Raw genomic sequence first — 21178 nt, 5'->3', positions numbered from 1 at the left:
CAATTCAAGTGGAGATAGGCTATTCCATCAAGCCCGCCTTCTCTTTACAGGAATTAAACTTCACTGCAGGTAAACTTTTAGTCATCATATCTAAACCATTATAATTAGTATGGATCTTCTCAAGTGCATATGACTTCATCTCAAGCGCTTGACCTATCCAATGATACCTCATCTCTATGTGCTTCGATCTGGAATGAAACGTCGGATTCTTGCTGAGATGGATGGCACTTTAACTGTCACAAAATAATACAAACTTCTCTTGATTGATGCCTAACTCTTGTAGAAATTTCTTTATCCATAAGAGTTCTTTAGAAGTTTCAACAACAACAATGTATTCTGCCTCTGTAGTAGACAAAGCAACACATTTCTAAAGTCGAGATTGCCACGACACAGCTCCCCCTGCAAAAGTCAATATCTCCAGCCATATCTGCATCTATGTAACCATCCAACACAGGTTGGCCACTCCCAAAGCATAAACAAACTCTGGAAGTACCATTAAGGTATCTGAGAATCTACTTCACTGCTTGCCGGTGTTCCTTACCAGAATTAGAGAGAAACTGACTGACAACTCCAACGGCATGAGCAATATCCGGCCTAGCGCAAACCATAGCATACATCAAACTGTCAACTGCAGATGCATATGGAATCTTCTTCATTTCTGCTTTCTCTTTCTCACTTGTAGGACATTGTCGTGAACTCAGCTTGAAATGACTAGCAAGTGGAGTACTAACAGGTTTGGAATTACTCATGCTAAACCTCTCTAAAACCTTCTCAATATACTTCTGTTGTGACAACCACAATTTTCCATTCTTCCTGTCACGAGTGATACTCTTGCCAAGGATTTTTTTTGCAGTACCCAAATCTTTCATAGCAAAGGATCTGTTCAAGTCTTTCTTGAGACTTTCAATCTTCTTAGTGTTATGACCAACAATCAACATGTCATCAACATAAAGCAAGAGAATTATAAAATCATCAACAGAGAATTTCTTAACATACACACAATGTTCAGAAGAAGTCTTACTATATCCATGACCTTCCATGAAGGAATCAAACTTCGTGTACTACTGACTTGGCGCTTGCTGTAACCCATATAAGCTCTTCTTCAACCCATATAAGCTCTTCTTCAACTTGCATACAAGGTGCTCCTTTCCTTTAACCTAGAAACCCTCTGGTTGCTCCATATAAATTTTTTTATCTATGTCACCGTGAAGGAATGCAGTCTTCAAATCAAGTTGTTCAACCTCTAAATTCAAGTTAGCCACCAACCCAAGCACAACTCGAATAAAGGACATCTTCACAACTGGCGAAAAAATCTCCTCAAAATAAATACCTTTCTTTTGCTAAAAAATCTTTCACAACCATTCGAGCTTTGTACTTTGGCCGTGAGACATTTTCATCCGCTTTCAGTTTGAACACCCATTTATTCTTGAATGCTCTTTTACCTTTCAGTAGCATCACCAATTCAAACGTATGATTCTCATGTAAGGATTTCATTTCTTCTTGGATGGCCTTTAACCAATCTTCCTTATACTCATCAGACATAGCTTTCTGGTAGCTCTCTGGCTCCCCAATCTCAGTGTTCATCACATATTCATGAGGAGAGAATTTCTGAGAAGGATGACGCTCTCTAGTAGATCTTCTCAATTCAGGCTCAATTGGTAGTTCAGGTAGAACTTCAACATCTGGTAGAACTTCTGCATCTGGCACCTCAAGTTGAGGTGTAGGTTCATCATGCAAATCATCACCATCATTATCACCTTGTACATTTTCCTACCAACAGGAGGTCTAGTGGAAGGACCAGGTTCATCATCAGCAAAACGTCTAACAGTTATTGCTGACTTATCTGTCTTCTCAAGATCTTTAATAGTTTGGTCTTCAAGAAAAATTACATCACGGCTTCTAATTATCTTCTTGCTCACCGGATCCCATAATCTGTAACCAAAGTCTTCATGACCATAACCCATGAAAATACACTGCTTTGACTTTCCGTCAAGTTTGGACCTTTCATCTCTTGGAATGTGAACAAAAGCCCTACAGCCAAACACTCGCAAGTGACTATAAGAGACATCTTTCCCTCTCCAAACTTTCTCTGGAACATCACCATTTAGTGGAACTGAAGGAGAAAGGTTGATCAGATCTACTGCAGTCCTCATCGCTTCACCCCAAAAGGATTTAGGCAACTTTGCATGAGAGAGCATACATCTGACTCTATCATTGATAGTGCGATTCATTCTTTCTGCAACTCCATTATGTTGAGGAGTCTTAGGAACTGTCTTCTCAAACTTGATCACATGTCCTTTACAATACTCTTCAAACGAACCCCTCTATTCACTACCATTATCTGATCGAACACATTTCAATTTTCTTCCTGTTTCTCTTTCAACACTTGCATGAAAGTGTTTGAAGATTTTAAGCACCTAGTCTTTAGATTTCAAAACAAAAGCCCACACTTTTCAAGAATAATCATCAATAAAAGTAACAAAATATGATGCACCACCTAGTGTCTTAGTATCCATAGTGCAAACATAAGTGTGAACTAAATCTAGAACATGTTATCTCCTATGAGGTCTAGAACTATGAAATGATACCCTAGCATGCTTTCCAACAAAATAATGAGTACAAGTATTTAAAGTTGTACCTTTTACGGGAAGTGAGTGCTTCTTGGCTAAGATGCTTAGTCCTTTCTCGTTCAAGTGACCAAGACGTATATGCCACAAATCAGAAGAGGAATCATCAGCTATATTCGCCTTTTCTTTGCACAACTTTGCTTACAACCAGTAGAGAGTAGTGAGACTATTATCTTCTTTAGCAACAATGAGAGCTCCTTTGATAATCTTGCATTTTTCACTACCAAAAGAAGTACAATACCCCTCTTGATCCAATGCCTTCACAGAAATAAGATTGAACCACATATCTGGTGCATGCCTAACATTCTTCAACTGCAACTTGTATCCCATGTTGGTTTCAAGCCACATATCACCCATACCAATGATATCACACACTCCTTTATCTCCTAATTTGATCTTGCAAAAATTTTCAAAAGTATAGGAAGTGAAAAATTCACGCCTCGAACTCGGAGTGACATTACATGAGACACCAGAGTCCATAATCCAAGTGGAATCATCACAGACAAGATTCACTTAATTTTCATCATATGTGATAAGAATATCTTCATAAACAATAGTAGCAGCTTTTTTATCACTATCTTTACCTTTATCTTCGTTTCTTCCCCGTGATTATTCTCTTTTCAAGAACCTAGAATACCTCTTGATATGCCCCAACTTGCCACAATGGTGACAAATGAACTCCTTTCTTGGCTTGTATTTTTCCCTTGACTTGCTTCGACTTTCTAACTTGTCGGTACTGTGAGGTTTTCTACTTTGAGTTCTCCCCCGTGACTTTGAAACAAGTGCTTCTGACTTGGAGGAGGCGTTAGTCAAACCTCGCTCTCTTCTTCTAGCTTCTTCATTCAACATGCTCTCTTTAACCGTTGCTAACGTCAACTTTTCTTTTGGAGCTGAGTTAGTCAATGTCACAACCAGAACTTTCTAACTATCAGGCAAAGAGCTCAACAACAACAAAGCTTGCAACTCATCATTCAAAGTGATTTCATTATTTGTCAGTTGATTCACCATCTCATGAAAAGTGCTCAAGTGCTCCGGCATTGATTTACCTTCGATATACTTCATATTGACAAGCTTCCTAATCAAGAATGCTTTGTTTTACATATTCTTCCTCTCATATAACTCCTTCAATTTCTTCCACATATTTTTTGTATTCGTTTCGATGTCAACATGTGGATACACACTAAGATCAAGCCATTACCTAATCAAAGCAACTGCTTTCCGATTAAGCTTCTTCCATTCAGCATCGGATTTCGTACCTTTGGATTTGTCCCCCTCCACAGAATCATACAAGTCCTTGCTATACAACATATCTTACATGAGGGTCTTCCAAATCGAATAATTTTGGGAATTCAATTTAACCATATTTGGTCCATGAGTATTTTTCTCCATTTAATCAGCATAGAGATAAACAACCAATGCTCTAGATACCACTTTGTTGGGAAAACTCAACAAAGGTTCAAACAAGAACCTGTCTAACAGTGGAAGCACCAAAAATAATTTTTCTACAACTTATGCGATTAAATAGGCAATACTAAAGATACTCCAAGCAGCAAATATAATGGCAGAAATTAAATAATCAGACACCAGAATTTTAATGTGGGAAAACCCCCAAAAGATGGATAAAAAATCCATAGGATCTAGTCATGTAAAATCTTCCACTATCAAAATAATGGTACACAATCCGTCTTCCTAGTGGTACTAGGACATCTCAACAATCAACAAAATACATCATCAAAATTGATGGAATCAACATAAACCCTCCACAAAGTGGATATCTCAAATTAGACAAAAAATAAGACAATACAATTAGTAAGTTATATCTTAATGTTCATCTTTATACCAAGAATAACATATTAAAATTTTATAAAAAAATAGAGTAAATTTACCGGTTCAATCGGATAAAAATTAACTTGCCATTTTTTTTCAAATTTTCTTTTTCTCCCTCGACGATGAACCTTACTGTTCCCTTTTTTTCCTTTTCTTTTCAAAATGAGAAAGCTTTGCTCTGGTTCTCTCTCTCTCGTGACTTTAGCCATTTTTTTTATTTTATTTTTTATTTTTTTAAGTTGTGTGGGCTTCATTTAAGATTGGGCCCACCAACAATTATCTTGGCCTTAAGAAAAATGTTGCTTTAAACTGTTTGTTTGATTTTCTTTATTTTATCCGTCAACTATTTTTTTTTTTGTTATGTCGTATCTCTTTTTTATTTTGACTGGGCTATTTTTGTTTCATTTATTAAATTTTTAACCCAATATTAATTTTATGAGCAGATAAATTTAAGATGTTATATGATTGTTTGCCCAACTAATAATACTTTAATTTAGAGCATGTTCAAAACATCAAACAATAAACTTTTAATTACACAAACAAATTTAATCATGTATTAATCGAAAATCAACATTTTGCATTTTTTTTTATCAATATTATTTTTTGGACAATAATCCTAAAAGCTAATACAATTAGTGAATTAAGCTAAATCAATGCTATGACTTAGCATAGTGATAAAATACTGATGGAAAGATCAATTATGCTAAGTATGTATTAGAACAGTTTTATTAGGTTAAGAATGACTTTCGTAAATAATGTAAATAATGATTTTTAGAATTGATCTAATAAAATAAAAAAATATTCTACTCCTGAATTATCTTTTAAATTTTAATATTAGGATAACTATCAGCACATCTAATGAATTGAACATTCAACTATTTTTAACTGTGCATGAGTAAATCGAATCAAATGAAATAACCATCCAATTAAAAGTAATGAACATAATCATCTACATACCTATTGAATTGAACATCCGACATATCCATTATTCACATTGTTTAATATTCTCATTGTCTATCTATACTTTTCCGTATCAAAATTATCCACAAAGATAAAATATGTTTGAATTATAAATATAAATTGGGATAAAATATATTTATTGTTTTTGAATTTTTTAAAATAATTTTAAAAATATCCTTCATATTTAATTTGTTACATTTTACTCTTAATTAATATGTTTTAAAAATTAACACCAACTGAAATGAACGTGACAATTGTGTACTAATGTGTCAGTGACATATCAACGTAACATTGTCACGTCAGATATTGTTCAATTCAGGAGTATAATTGAAACACAAAAAATAAAATTGAAATTAAATATTAGGAATAAAATTAAAATAAAATATAAATGTTGAAGATAAAAATAGTTCAATACATTTCAATTATACTCATAAAATAGACAATATATGACATGGCAATCATATAATGACGTGTTACAGAGGTTTATCACATGTTAGTGACACATTAGTATATAATTGCCAAGTTAACATTTCTGTTAACAGTGTTAACTCTTAAAGATATAATCAAAATATATTTAAAACGTTAAAGATAAAATTAAAATAAATTAAAAGTTGAAAACATTTTTAAAATTTTTCAAAAACTTAAGAGATAAAAAATATAGTTTACTCTATATATAAAAAAATATACTAAACAATACATATAAATAAACATTTGTGAGATACGATTTTTTTGAAAAAATGACTATATACCAAAAATAGAGGGCAAAATATTGAGATCACCCAATTGCATGCAAAAATTATTAATATCACCCAAAGCAAGAAATGGTTTGTGGATCATTCAAAGGCTTTTTTTTATGTAAATCGAATTAGATAGAATAGATTTATTAGGGAAGCTTTAATTACATATAATCCGAATCAGATTAGGTAGATTTAGCACACGATTTCGAAGCCCGTGGTAATTCGAATTAGTCCATGGTTTGGTGCCCATAGTAATTTAAAATAGGTGGTTTCGATTTACCAAGAGTAAATCTAACCAACCTAATTCGATTTATATAGCACCCTCGACTCATACTAAATCTAATTCACTTGTTTCGATTTACATGGAGCCTGACTCTATATAATTCGAATATACTTCATTCGAATTACATTTTACCAACCCATACCCCACCAAATCCAGAGAAAGCGGCACTGCCTAGCATAATGGAAGACGGCCCGAATCGGTGGGTCCCATCTATGCTAACCAGAGACTTGCAATGTCTGAACACCTCGATACACGGTGGAAAACTCTAAAAAAGTCGGTGGAAATACGCTTGCTCCTCACTTACATGGCCACCCAGTCGCACTGGACTCGTCCTTAACACTACAACACTGCCCGGCATCGTGATCTGCACCCCTAGCACCCATCACGGCAATTCATTATATGACTCCTCCCAGTCGCCATAAATCTGAGCCACGACCTACTGCTTAGCTATCCAAACCCTCCTGTAAGTCTGTCTGAAACCAAAATGGGACTCTGTCGCATTCTGAAGTACCTTGATCGACGCGGCAGCATCAACCCTAATCATAGAGAGTATGAACGCCGAGATCACATGGTAATCGAGCCTCATGTGATCACTAGATATGGAAGTGGTCAGACAGGTGTGCGGTCCATTGTACCGTTTCATCCCCCAAATACCTCTGAGTTGTCAGAGACTGATACGAATCAACCATGTGCACCCCTTGCCGAAATACTTACACTTCCCATGGTACTTGCGGTAATCCAATTCCATCACTTTATACTCAACCTCACGTCGGATGCTTACGTCTTCACACTCAACAGGGCCCCGTCTTTATCCTGAAACTGCTGACCAACTTGAAACTCAGCTAGTCCTCCGGTATCCTATATGTCTCTGGCCCCGAATTGGGCAGGCACAGTCGGATCCCCCTGCTGTCTCATGGCATCTAAGTCCAAAGCTGAAAAGTGTGAGGGGTACTGCAGTGTCCCTGAACTGCCTGCTACTCCTCCCTCATTTGGAGTATTCTTCTCATCCTCATCATCGCTATCATCGGCAATCATGGCGAGTTCCACATCATCATTATCCTCATCCTGAAATACATCTTCGACACCATCCAGGGCTCCACCCTGTTGGGGGTCTGGGACCACATCAACAATGCTGGCCACTGCAAACGTAGCATCAACTACCGGCACAGTATCAACTCGTTCTGTGTCACGAGTACGATCCAGGTCAACAGCGAAGGACAGGGAGGCCACCAAACATGCATCAGGCTCAATCACGGGTAGAGATGAAGAGGCACCAATAGGCCTCGAACACAACCCGACGGCCGTGGCTGAAGTCAGAGGAATCCGGTTAGAACCTCTTGAGCTAGAGACCACATCCACAAGCTTGGCCAACAGCTCAGGGGTCCTCACCTCCGGGAATTGCCGACGACAGTGGAACAACACTTCCAAATCTTCATCACTGCTTATGACGAACGAATCATACTTCACATCATCCCGCAAAACCGAGATCGAAATTCTGTAGAATAACTTCTCCACTCGTTTCATGCCTTGCAGATCTAGTTTTCGGATTATATTATCCTTAAACTCGGTGAAACTCGTCGAAGCTCTAACAAAAACACTAAGCGGATCCTTATCCGTAAACTTAATTTCGGAACATGTTTTTTTCTTAATCGACCCTCTATAGTGTACCAAAACCAAAAAGCTCTTTTCACTAGCCACTGTGAGGCTCACTATGATGAAGAATTCATATTCCACAGCTATTTATACACATTTTATCCCTTCTAAATCAAATTACTCTGCCTCCATTTAAATATGTTGCTGAAACAATAGTAAATCTGCTTTACCTAATTTGAATTATGTGTTTTGATCTACAACAAGGTAAATCGAAATAGCCTAATTCAATTTACTTGGAATCAAACAACCCATGCATAAATCTGACTAGCCTATTTCGATTTACTTTATTCATGTGTAAATCGAAATTGTCTAATTCAATTTATATATGGCCTAGTAATTCTACTTAGCTTAATTCGATTTACTAGCATAAATTGCAAATCAAATTACTCTAATTTGATTTATATAAACAAGGTCTTTGGGTGATCCACGTCTCATTTTTTGCTTTGGGTGATATTGATAATATTTGCTTCACTTTGGTTTATTCAAGTATTTTGCCCTGAAATAGATGTATTGATGATGTATTATTAGGAAACTTTATTCTAATAGGATATTTGGTTTTATCAAAATGGTTATATGCACACCAAAATTAATTACTATATATTTGTATATTAATATATTTGTAATTTAATTTATTTTTAATTTGTATTTTGTATTTCAATATGTATTATATACTGATGATCGATTTTGGTCTACATCTAATATAATTATAGTTTTATATGTATGAAATATAGCAATATTTGTTGTGATATGTATTGTTGCACTTGTATTAATGACCCATGAGTTTTGAAGATATGGTGAAGAAACTATCATGCTCGCATCAATACCTTAATTGAAGGATCTAAGGTTTGTGACTGAAACTTGGTTGACATTATAGATGGTGTACTAAAAAAGAAAAAATGCTGAATCCTGTCAGATTTATCGACAGAATACATCTGACGATATAAACGATGTCGAAAAAAATTATTGGCAAATTATTTTGTCTGACAATAATTATCGGTGAATTTTGCATTGAAGTTTGTAATAAATACAACGAAATAAGCGGTTTGTTACCGACGGTAATTTTTGGCGCCATATTATGTTTTGTGTCACTCATTTACCATCGGATTTTTCTGCCAGTAAATCCAACGGTAAGCAATTTTTTATTTCACAATTAGTGCACAATTAGTAGTCAAATTTTTTTTTTTACAAAATTAGTACATAAATTCTAAATACCAGAAATAAACTAATGATTTTATTAAATATCAAGGGTTTGAATATAATAAAATGTCAAAGAAGTAAAATACAATGACAGACTTAAAATAAATAAAATCCCTAAACCTTACGGATCCCGGTAATCGTCGTCTTCCCCCTGGTGAGGCGGCGGACAAGGTGGTGATGTCGGTGCCCCACCAGCAGCACCACTGTCTCCAGCATGCATCTTCTCGTTATACACCGCCATCTAGTCTCGCAAACACTCTAGCCGCTCCAGATCCTCCCTAAGCTACAGTCTGAAGGCAACGGTGGCTCCCACGCATGCAAGAAGCTCGTTGTACCTCACATCAGACTGCTAAGCTTGTTCGTGAAGCTCCTGTGCGAGCTTCTGCACCTGCTCCCTCAAATCGATGACTTTCTCAAGATCGGCAAGGTTGGTGGCAAAGGCAGAGGCAGATAAATTCGCCAATTTAGAGGTGCGGAGGCCGTTAGTGAAGAACAACCCCAACCTGTAGACGCTATTCTTGTAGGGCTCATGGGCGGAGTCGTGCTAAACCCTATCAGGATTGACGACTGAGGCCTTGGAGCTGGGGTCGTCCCCACTAGGCTGAGATTGCTGTGTCGCATCCTCCAATCTCTATGTATAGTCCTCTTGTGTAATACACGTTATGATTAGGATGACAGTTAATTGACTTTAAAACAAATACATTTCAAACTTAGAACTAATTGAAAACTCACATAATGAGCCGAGACCACTCATCAGCAAATCTCTCTTTGTTGACCTTCAACGTATGGGTATAATTAAAGGTCTCCGCTAATGTCGCCTCACGCTCCAACGACTTAGACTACACATATTGAAACCAAGTAATAAAATAAATCAAGTAACAATTAATTCAAGTAATAGTTAACAAAGAGGAGCAAACTATATTCCAGCCTGCTCTTCGTCTTCATGAAAATTGCCAACCCATTGATATACTTTGACGACCTCGACAATGCCCTGTTAGCTCTATCCATCAGACGGCGACGCCTGAACCCCTCATCAATACTAAAATAGTTGTCAAGTGCCTTTTTAATATCTGGACGGATCCAAATCATGAGGTGGTCGCACCCCTCACGAACGTCCTGCATCATTAGCTGAAGTCGTTTAGGTATCGGTATTCGTAGATCTTCTTTATCAAGAGATCATGCTCCCTATTCCATATAAAATTTCTCCTGCACAAAGTAATTCAACAACATTAAAATACAATTAAAATACAGTTAATTCAATAACATTGGATTTTTACCGCCCACTTCTAAAACCATCACTCTCTGGTCTCAGCAGGGATATTCGTGTAGCTCGGCCATGGGTTGTCGTATATGGACTTAATCACATTAGAGAGCTCCTGTGTACATGCAATGTTGTTTGATGCAAACCTATCAATGAAAAATTTAAGATTAGCAAACACATAAAACTTAACAAATTCAAAATAGATTGTGAAATACAAGACATTAAAATAGTACTAACGACATGCAATCAGGATAAATCCTCGTTCGTATAACGGGTGGTGGTAGAGAGGCATCCGACTGGGACGCATTAGAGGATTTGGCGCAGCGGTCTCTGTCACTGGAGTTGGAGGGGCGTAGCAGAAGGAGCCACATAGTTGGGGTTCAACACCGTGATGAACTACTGGTTCGTTGGACCTGCCTATGACGTCACAAGGGTCAACAGGGTAGTCGGGATAAAGGGTGATGGCTGAAAAGTTCCTGGGATACCGGTGGAAATCTTCTCTCTACTACGACCACGAGGCCGATTCGTGACATCTTTGCTACCTGTCGACATGTTTGCAAAGTGAATACTAACACTACAAGAAAAAAGGCCTATGGCCACGCTTTTTTCTTGCCACGCTTTAAAAGCGTGGCCAAAAGTGTTAATGGCCACGCTTTTACGAGGGTGGCGATAGATTAGAGATTTGGCCACCACGCTTTTATGAGGGTGACAATTGATTCGAGATTTGGCCACACTTTTTTTTGCCACGCTTAAAAAGTGTAGCCATAGAGAGAAACAGGCACACTTCTAAAGCGTAGCGATAGAGTTTTGTTATGGTGACATTTTAAAAGCGTGGCCGTTTTTTACAACTCTTTTGGCACACTTTAAAAGCGTAACCAAAAAGATTAAATTTTTTTTTTCAAAAAAGTTATAATTAATTAATTACGTTACACACTCTGTATGAAACTCTACCTTTCTCCTATCCTAACACTCTTCCCACCCTTTGTATTCACCCTGAAAAGAAAAGCCCTAAAAACCCTTTTCGAAAGAACCAGGTACTCCGTGACCCCAGCAATCCGAAGAACATTGCCGGTGCTCCCTGTTCCGGCATACTAACCATACCCCTTTTTAATTCACAAACCCTAACCTAACACCCACCACACTCCCCTCCTTTCCCCTCACAACAGCACCGCAGCCCCACTCCCCCTTTTCCCCTCTCCAGCGCACACAACACAATACACACACGCACCACCGCACCCACGCGGAATAGGAGACCTCGAGGAAGGAGACGCCGCCTTGTTACCAGCTCCGTCGAAGACCAGCCCGCTGCCACTGTCGAGTCAAACCCGAGAAAGAGAGTGTGTGCGACGATGAGAGAGGAGGAGCCGTCACCAAACGCGTCGCCGCCGCTGGAGGTGCTTCGCTCTTCGCCGTCGCCGAGGAGGGGAAAGAGGAGCTGCTCCCATCGCGCCAGTCACCGTCGTGCTTCCTGGTTGCCGATGAAGGAGCCGCGAGAACTGTTGCCGTCGTGGAGGAGGGGGACGCGCGAGAGGGAGCCGTCAGTGTGGTCGCCGTCGCAGCTGTTGAGTAAATCTTCGTGCTTTTTCAGTAAATCTTCCATCATCATTTAACTGAAGCCATCTTACGAAATTTTACTAACAGCAAGTTCAAAATGGGTCTACTAATTTTCATTGAATGTTATGTGCTGTCTGAATTTATGTTTTATTGTTGAATTTTTTATAGTTCTCAGGAAATCCAAGGAAATCAAGTTCTGGGTTGATTCTGTTCTGGTTCAGTAAGATGAGTTCTCAGGAAAAGTCTCTGACTTTGGGTGGAAATGAACAACAACATGTTGATGCTGATGCTGATGCTGATGCAGCAGCTTCTTGCAGAAGAACAGTTTCTCTGCCAGCTCAAAAGTTTCTACTATTGCAGAAGAACAGGTTCTGCTTCTGATTCTCTGCCTTTCATGATTGTTGGCTTCTTTGTTGATTTCTTTCCCCTCCTTTTCTTTTCTGATTTCTCTTGTTTTTCTATGATTATCCATGTCATCTGTTTGTGCTTTTCTTTCACCTTCTATTTGTTTTTATGTTATGTTTAGTTTAGTTGATGATTCCTCAGACTGAGATTTTTTTTTCAAAGTCATGTGTAGTGTTTTTGTTTGATATATCATAGACATGATCCTAATACTAGAACTAATTAGTTATGGTTGCAAAGTCGTCGTGCTGCCGTCTCCCTCTCCTTCACTCATCGCACCTCCGTTTCCATCTCTCAACCCTCCTCGTCGCCACCGGTCAGTGCTAACTCCCTCCCTTCTAATTATGGTAGTCAATCTGCTGCATGCTAATTTTGAAAATTGGATAACAATTTCGTCAATGATGAGATGCTCTTATACCCTAGTCATGTTTAATATTGGATGGAAATATGTAGAAAACAATAATTCTGAACAATTTGAAATTCTTCTGGACTGCTTCCCTTTCCATTTTTGACTTTAAGCATATAGGCAGCTAAAATGGCACTGATAGATAGTTTTCCAATCAAACTTCCCTTGACATTCATATGATTGAAGTTCTATTTATATAACTTGGAAAAGGTTAGCAGCTTTTTCAAACAAAATCCATGTTTGAATTTAGTAAAACAGCAAGTATTTATATTTGGTTACTGAGTTCAAAGGTGCCAAAATGAAATTTGTTTATGCTAAACTGTAAATGGTAGTATTATATCCTGTATTTAGCATAAAGCAAATTTGCATTGATGTTTAATCACCTTATTCATGATTTTCTTATATTTTTTAGTTGCATATTTTTTTAATAGCTACTACAATTTTCTAATGGTATATTTATATGAGATAAAATGTATTCATTGTCCTGAAAGCGTTTTTCAGATTTAATAGACCACCGAGTTTAAGATAAGGAAAAAAAGTATCCTACTTTTTTGGAGTCTAAAAGCCATATTTGAATCTTGAGAAATTTTGGTTGAGTTCTACCAAGTTTCATATTGATTCATGGCATTACTCTTTGCTAAATGCTTCCAAAATCTGTTAAAGTGAATTTTGTTCGAATGATAATTTGTTAAAGCTATTCTTGTGTAATTGCTAATTTATACTTGATCAAATTTTGCAATTGAATTATTTTAAAAATTACAGTTTTTAATATATGAATGCTTTAAAAGTGCAAGAGTTGGTTGTGGCTGTGTTGTGTTGAATGTGTTAGTTGAATTGATTTATTTTGTTTGCTTAATAGAACATGACAGTAATAGCTTTTAAGCTTGATAGAATATGACATATTGAGCTTAATATCATTTTTGTTGAATGTGTTATGATTGAAAGTACTTTCCTTATGCTTCAATTTTAAGCTTCAAATGTCTCTGCACCTGAAAAATTATGATCCAAATTGATTCAACATATTATGCACCAATTTCAGTTTGCATGCTTCTGTTGAACATAACACTTGATCAATGAAACTTTTAATACCAATTAGAAAAAACATTCAACTACTTTGATCAATTTTCTAACTATTATAATTATTACTCAGTCATCTCATTTTGTGTCCCAATACTTTCTTTCCTGCTGCTACAAGGACCTTTGCTGTTCTTCATTTATCTGCAATCTACACCAAAGAGAAAAAAAATTATCAATGTTATTAACCTAGTATTATGTTCTTCATTTATCTGCAATCTACAAAAGATAATTGGTATTATGTTCTTCTAATTTGATTGCCTTGTATGGTGGAACTCTAGCATGAAATTCTCAATGTCAAAGTGAAAGTTTCAGTAGATGGGATGTTTTCCATTGATTGATTCTATTAACCTGCTTATGAGTGTCTTCTTGTTAATTAGATTTAGAGATAATGTTCAACTTCGTTGCAAGTTTTTCTATCTGTTATGCATCTCACTGAAACCAATTTTTCTTTAATAGTTGGAGATCTACATGGAGATCTTAAGCAGGCTAGATATGCACTTCAAATGGCTGGTGTATTGATCTCTGATGGTCAAGACTTATGGACTGGTGGAGAAATGGTACGTGTCCTGTTTTTAGAAACTGATAGCTTTTAGTTTTAATTATAATTTATTCGCTAGTCTCTTTTGTCAATGTGCATAGAATCAGAATATGAAGTTCTAAAGTAGTTGTAAGGTTTTGGTTTGAGATTTATCACTTTAACATTGTGGACGTTTATTTTTGTTTCTTGTTCTAGGTGTTGATTCAAGTTGGAGATATACTAGATCGAGATGAAGAAGAAATTGCTATCTTGTCCTTGTTGCGATCATTGGATAAACAGGCAAAGGCAAAAGGTGGAGCTGTGTTTCAGGTTTGCCATTTTTAACCTTGACCATGTGAACAACTTTGGCCACTGTAAAACTCATGAACCACTCAAGTTATTGTCTCAAATAACTGAATGTCAAGGAGATGACAATTTCTTACTCATAACAGTATAGCTTCACCTATTAAATGTTAAACCTTCGTCTCCATTTAAGTCCCTTTACCAGAAATATATTGTATGCGTGGATATGAAAAGAATATATTTGATAGGCAAAAAGATGGTTTGATGGATTTCTTCTCTACGGATTCATATTTTATAGAAATACTAGAAATGTAAATTGATCTCCTCGTGTTTAAAAGTTAATTTTAGGAAATGGTTTATATATTGTTGTATGAATGTAGGTCCTTCTTAGAGGCCCAAAGAACTTCAGGGAAGCTGTGAAACACTTGGGTCTGCTTCTGGTGTTCTTTACAGCTATATCAAGCCTTATGTACGATCTAAGGGAAGGAAGTTTGAGAAGGTTAGAGGAAGGAAGAATAGCAAAAGACTTGGGGTTTAAGTTGTATTATTTCTGTATTTTTCTTCAATTTTTAGTTTTGGAATTTGAATTCGAGATTTATTTTGTATTTGAGTATTAGTTTTTTAATGTATAAAACAATTATAGCAAAAATTATATATGTCACTAATTACTGTTTGATTTGTCTTGTTATAAAAATTGCATATTATATTTATAGATTTGGTAATAAAAAATGATTGAAAATTTATATTGTGCAGATGAAGGTAAAGTTAGAAAAAAGATTTTTTTTTTAATTTGATAAGGCTATCGCCACGCTTTTAAAGTGTGGCCGTATCTCGCGCTATCGCCACGCTTCAAAAGCGTGGCCATATCTCACATATGGCCACGCTTTAAAAGCGTAGCCATATCTCCCACATATGGCCACGCTTTTAAGCGTGGCAATCTGTAAAAAGCGTGGCAAAAAAAAGCGTGGTGATAGGTCATGAAAAGCGTGGCGATAGAGCAATCGGCACTCTTGCAGTTGTGACCCTTTCAAAAGCGTCCCGATAGCTCGAAAAGCGTGGCGAAAAGCTATTGCTACGCTTTTTTCAGCTTTTCGCCACGCTTTAAAAGCGTAGCAAAAAACGTGTTTTCTTATAGTGTAATTAACACTAATTAGCATATACAACACAAATCATTCAACATTTATATTATTTCAAAAAAATTTTTGACATAACCTCCCCTAAAATTGGACATATATCCACATTTGCAGTTTTCACAAATCCAAACACTTTTCGACAACTTAAAACCTAATACTTTAAATCTGTCCTATCTTAACAACCTAAATACTCTAAAACTAAAAATTAAATCTAACTCAAACATAATACTAATTAACAACTATAACCTATAATAATACTGAGGATAACTAAAACAAAGATTGACATTAATATTAAAATGAAGAAGAACCTGGAATGCAGGAGTAGAGAAGAAAGAAGGGGACAACAGCGACGGCAGTAACGGCGACAATAGTGATGGCAGTGCTGACGGTAGCAGCGACGACAGCTGCAATGGCATCGGCGATAGGAGAATGTTGGACGGCCAGCGAAAGTAGGAGAGGGTTAGAGAGAGAATGTTAGAGAGAGAGAGAGAGAGAGAGGGAGAAGAGGGGTAGAGAGAGGGGATTCGAAATGAAGGGTTACATGTTTTGCGCTTCAAATTTTAGGGCTCGTTACCAGTGGATTTACTGGCGGATAAATCCGACAGTAACGCATTACGGATCATCAAAATGCAGCATTCCACTAATTGGGTTTATCGGCAGAAAAATCCACCGTTAAATCCCACGCTAAATTTCGCGTCTATTTTTTCCGTTTTCCCTCCAATCATTACCGATGAATTTACTGTCAGAAATGAAAATTCGTCAGTAATGATTTGACCTTACGAATTCGACACCTAAACCGTCGGTAAATCCACCAGTAAAACCGACGCTAATGTTCAACGCTAAATCCGATGATATTCAGCATTTTTCTTGTAGTGGTGGATGCATAATGTAACATCCTTACTATTAGAATATCATGCTTCTGGCTGCGCCACTTTGATAGCGAGGATATTATGACGTCTTCTATATACTTAATAATAAAATAGGAGCCTTTAACTCGAAACCGTATCGTTGTTTTCTTTGAAAAATTGAAAATACTTTTTCTTAAAAACGTAGACACACACACACACACACACACACACACATATGAGTTCCTTATAAAAATAACTTACAAATATTACAATCACGACTCCTATCCCTCTTTATAAAAATATAATATTAAACGCGAAGGAAAATAATAACTAAGCTAATACAATAATATCATCAGAGGAGTTGTGCATATCTTGAAAAGAGAATTTTATAGAGGGGTGAGAACGTAACCACACGGTCTCATCAGAGGAGTTTCAGAATTATCATAAGAAGATATAAAAAAAAATTATTTTCAACCGCATTGATCATTATTCATCTTATGAATCTTTTTGAAAATCAACAGTTAAATGTTCGAAAATCCAAGTTCATATTTTAATTTATAAAAAGACCCAATCACACATAATATCCAAAATCCAAAAGATTTCACCACATACCAATAACTCATTCTAACCAGACTTACCAATAATTCAAATTATCACGACCTCCAGCCCAAAATAAAATCAAACCACGGCATCCAGTCCAACATATAATCAATCACGGCCTCCGACCTCAGGCAAATTAATCAATACTCAACCATCACAATCCAATCAACCAGTCACAATCACAATCACAAGTACGGAGGTTCAAACACAATCAAGAGCAAATACAGCAAGTATGACAATTAGCAGTAAAACAGAAATATTTACATAGAAAAACCAATTACAATATGCACACCCAAACAATGTCACATAGATGTATATGATGCATGCCTGTCCTAATGGCCATGAGCTCACCTGTCGGGTTTTAGCAGTTTAACCGACACAAAACCCCTTTTTCAATATAAACATATATATAAATCCGATTTCCAACATAAAACCACTTTTCAGTACAAACAATCAAATCAACTTTTTAGATCAATTTTTATCAACAACCGCACGCCAACTCAAGCAATCAATAATTCAATCAAGTAAACAGTGATATTCATCCAAAATAAACCAGTCAATCCTTAAGACTCACATAATCACCAAATATATATTTTTCGCATTAATATCAATTTTTAACAATCTAATATAAAATAAGTTTAAGAAAAATCCTTACCTCAAATAGTCGAAGCCCGTAAGCCATAAAACATATCAAAAACCTTTTTTCTCCCGGCCCGCAACAGCGACAGCCGTGTAACACCCTAACTTTTAGCACGACATGATCGTACCAAAAGTAAGGCGTTATGGACCTGATTTCCTTTATTATAAATTTACTATTGAGCCTTTACGTCGATATCGCGTTTCCGTTTTTAAGAAAATTTCAGAAAAATATTTTAGTAATTAAAATCACATAACAAAAGATCTTCAAATAATAATAACCACATAATTACTAATAATAATAGATGTTATACGATTAAATTCAATGTAAAACTCAAATACAATACCTATCCCTCTGGATAAAATAAAAAACCCTAAAGCAACAAGGACGAGGGAACTCTATAAAAACAACAGGAATCACAAGTAAATCTACTAATCGTCTGCAGCTTCTTACTGAATTTCCGAACCTGTGTCACTGAAAGGGTAGAAGATTTGGGGTGAGAACAAACCACACGTTCTCAGTAGGGAATGGGAATGCCATAAAAGTAATGGAATAAAATGCAAATAATTAACTTTGCTCAATAAAAATATATTTTTTATCAAACCCTTTGAAAATACTCTTGTTCTACTTTAGCTAACAAATTACCTCTTTTTAAAAAAAAAAAAACTCTAAACTCAAATCAAAACTTAAATATAAAATTAGTCACATTTTCTATCTCTCAGCCACATAGTTAATCCTCAGTCAAATGTCAACTCGTAATCACTTTAATACACTCACAAACAAGTAGTGCAAGCAAGAGATTCAATTCAATGTACAAGCAAGTCACAACAAGACAAAAAATACAATCACAAAGTAATAAGACAAGCAAGCGCAATCAAATGCAAATGTGCAAACAACATGATGCATGTCTATCCCTAACGCAGACCATGAGCTCATGTGTCGGTTGCCTACCCGCTCCCGACATTACCCAGGCACAAGTCCCAGGTATGGCTTTCCAGATGCATCAGTGTGCTTATAAGTCGTACGGCTAGGCCGCATACAGTGTGACTTTCCAAATCAATAAGCGTACATCTGGAAAACAGTTCTCAGTGTGTGGGCGTCCCCACTTTACATTTAGCACTAAGGCCCAAACAATATCACATCTGCTCTCCTGGGGCAGACACTTCATTAATTAATATATTCTTTACTTAAAACAAAATCTCTCCTTAAAATATTGGGTTTAAAACATTATATTTTTCTTAATAAATCAAACTTTAAAATAGAATAAATTTTTCTTAACTAAATATATTTTAAATAATTTAATTTTCCAAAACCAAATCTTTTAAAATAACCTTTCAAATAAAACCTCAGATTTTATAAAATTTCAGCGGCATTTTCTCTAAAATTCGGTCTAAACCACCCTTACGGATTCCCTATTCCTCAACAATTCACCAGCCTTTTTCTCAACAATTCTCAAATCAGCAAAATTCTTAATAATCAGAAAACAGTCACATTCACAGCAATAATCCATACTCAATAACATTACTATTATTAATATATACATATAGATATATTTGTAATTATTCAATTAATTTTGTAGGCATTATAAATTAAAAACGTTTATCTTTAAAAATAAATCCCCTACCTTCGTACGTAATCGAAATACTCGAAATTCCGGAAAAACTTTATGACCGAGCTGCTGAAAGGAAAAACGTCCGAAATCGTCTGTGCCTCCTAGAACTCCAGTTGGCCGAACTCAAAGAGAAGAAGAGTTACGTCACCGTCAACTCTTACCAGACAAAAGTAACGCCAATATATAGAGGAGGAAGATACGAACACTTTTATTGGACTAAATTTTTAATTAGAATTACGAAACTTAAGAAATCGAAGCCGAAACTTATGAAAGGGTTACAGTTCTCTCTTTTCTTTCTCGGCCCCTTTCTTTTTATTTTCTTCAAACTCAACTTAGTAATGAACGAAGAGAAAAGGAAAATTGATTAAGGGATGATAGTAACTTTTTTAAATAAACAACAAATATAATAACTCATAAATAGTTAATTATTTAATTTTCGAAAATTTGGGATTTTACAAGCCGCAACCACAACTCCATATTACTTTTGCAGCAACAACAACACTTTAATCGTGACATGGAATAACCAGAACTCAACCTTATGGCAATAAGGCTACAAAAACCTCAGCAACATATAACAGAACAATGACTAAAAGAATTTTTTGAGCAAAACAACTTACTGTACTTAAAGAAAAACTAGAGAATGGAGTAGCTGTAGCTTCGGTGGTGTTCCGACAAGCTCCAACAGTTTCATAAACCAAGTTTTCATCTAAAACATAATTATAAATATTATTCCCAAAGCAAAATAAACATAATCCAAAATATAATTATATATATTGTTTCTAAAACAAAATAAATATAATCCAAAATACTCAATTTTCATCTTCATTATCTTGTAAGTTTAGTTGAGAGAAGTTGAGTTTTGGCAAAAAAATTGTAAAAATACCCCTTGCTAAAAAAATTCTAAACCCGGCGGGGAAGCCCGCCCCGCCCCACCAAAACCTGCGGTTTAAGCGGTGCGGGTTAGGCGGGCTTTTACTATTTGGCGGTCCCAATTTTCCAGCCCAACCCGCCTTTTTTGGCGGGTTACGCGGGCTGGCCCGGCGGGTTTAGGCCCGTTTGCCACCACTAGCTTGACGGCTCCTCCTCTCTCTCTCTCAACGCGAGCTTTCTCTTTCTCCCTTTGGTTCGACGACAATGACGGCGCATGGTGGCAGCTCGACGGTTCGGCGACGACAGCAAGCAGGTAGCAGCTCGATGGCGAGCTCCAAGGCTGCGGCAATGACAGCGGGACAGCCCTCCCCCTCTTCTCTTTCTTCTTCTTCTCCCTTTCTTCCCTCTACTTTCTCGTTCTCCCCTTCTCTTTTCTTTCTTCTTTCCGTTGGGTGAGGGTATTGCGGGGTGAAAGGGTAACGGCAGTAAGGTGGTAAGAAGAGTGTGTTAGAATTAGTGTGTATAATGAAATTAGGGTTAGGAGAGTGTGGGTTTGGGGATTAGGATTTTGTTTTGGAAAAAAAGGCTAGGACTAGTATATTTTTAATAAAAATAGGGATAATATAGTAATTAAAAATCAAATTTAATTAAATAATAGTTATTTATAAAAATGC

The 21178-nt window shown here is 36.4% G+C and overlaps 2 protein-coding genes and 1 long non-coding RNA gene across 7 annotated transcripts; 1 reads left to right on the top strand and 2 right to left on the bottom strand.

The window, feature by feature from the left end:
- Positions 7293-9525, bottom strand: LOC110265138. The gene is made up of 2 exons (XM_021107954.1): positions 9410-9525; positions 7293-8091 (listed from the first exon to the last, which is right to left on the bottom strand). Exons 1-2 carry the CDS (start codon positions 9523-9525, stop codon positions 7293-7295), a joined length of 915 nt encoding a protein of 304 aa, XP_020963613.1.
- LOC107622497 lies at positions 11503-15514 on the top strand. Of its 5 annotated transcripts, none has more exons than XM_016324611.2 (6): positions 11503-12106; positions 12268-12467; positions 12728-12817; positions 14441-14541; positions 14718-14831; positions 15185-15514. In XM_016324611.2, the coding sequence occupies exons 2-6, from the start codon at positions 12362-12364 to the stop codon at positions 15419-15421; spliced, it is 648 nt and encodes a 215-aa protein (XP_016180097.1). In that variant the 5' UTR covers positions 11503-12106; positions 12268-12361; the 3' UTR covers positions 15422-15514. The 5 variants fall into 5 exon arrangements, with proteins under 5 accessions (XP_016180097.1, XP_016180021.1, XP_016179943.1 ...); XM_016324535.2 differs by having other exon boundaries at positions 11503-12111; XM_016324457.2 differs by having other exon boundaries at positions 11503-12132.
- Positions 13892-20003, bottom strand: LOC110269427. Its single transcript, XR_002358310.1, has 2 exons — positions 19647-20003; positions 13892-14132 (listed from the first exon to the last, which is right to left on the bottom strand). It is a non-coding gene; the product is annotated as an uncharacterized LOC110269427 (long non-coding RNA).

This window comes from Arachis ipaensis, chromosome B01 (genome assembly GCF_000816755.2).
Source record: "Arachis ipaensis cultivar K30076 chromosome B01, Araip1.1, whole genome shotgun sequence".
NCBI lineage: Eukaryota > Viridiplantae > Streptophyta > Magnoliopsida > Fabales > Fabaceae > Arachis > Arachis ipaensis.
The sequence above is the reverse complement of the archived record's forward strand: the minus strand, read 5'-3'. Positions and strand labels throughout refer to the sequence as shown.

What these genes read in the sequence shown, in the direction of transcription:
- LOC107622497 (XM_016324611.2), top strand. Translation starts at nt 12,362, where the DNA reads ATGAACAACAACATGTTGATGCTGATGCTGATGCTGATGCAGCAGCTT. An exon ending in CTACTATTGCAGAAGAACAG is followed by an intron (nt 12,468 to 12,727) that starts GTTCTGCTTCTG and finishes AGAACTAATTAG; the next exon opens with TTATGGTTGCAAAGTCGTCG. An exon ending in TATGGACTGGTGGAGAAATG is followed by an intron (nt 14,542 to 14,717) that starts GTACGTGTCCTG and finishes TTCTTGTTCTAG; the next exon opens with GTGTTGATTCAAGTTGGAGA.
- LOC110265138 (XM_021107954.1), bottom strand. Translation starts at nt 9,525, where the DNA reads ATGGCGGTGTATAACGAGAAGATGCATGCTGGAGACAGTGGTGCTGCT. An exon ending in GACGACGATTACCGGGATCC is followed by an intron (nt 8,092 to 9,409) that starts GTAAGGTTTAGG and finishes GGTACACTATAG; the next exon opens with AGGGTCGATTAAGAAAAAAA.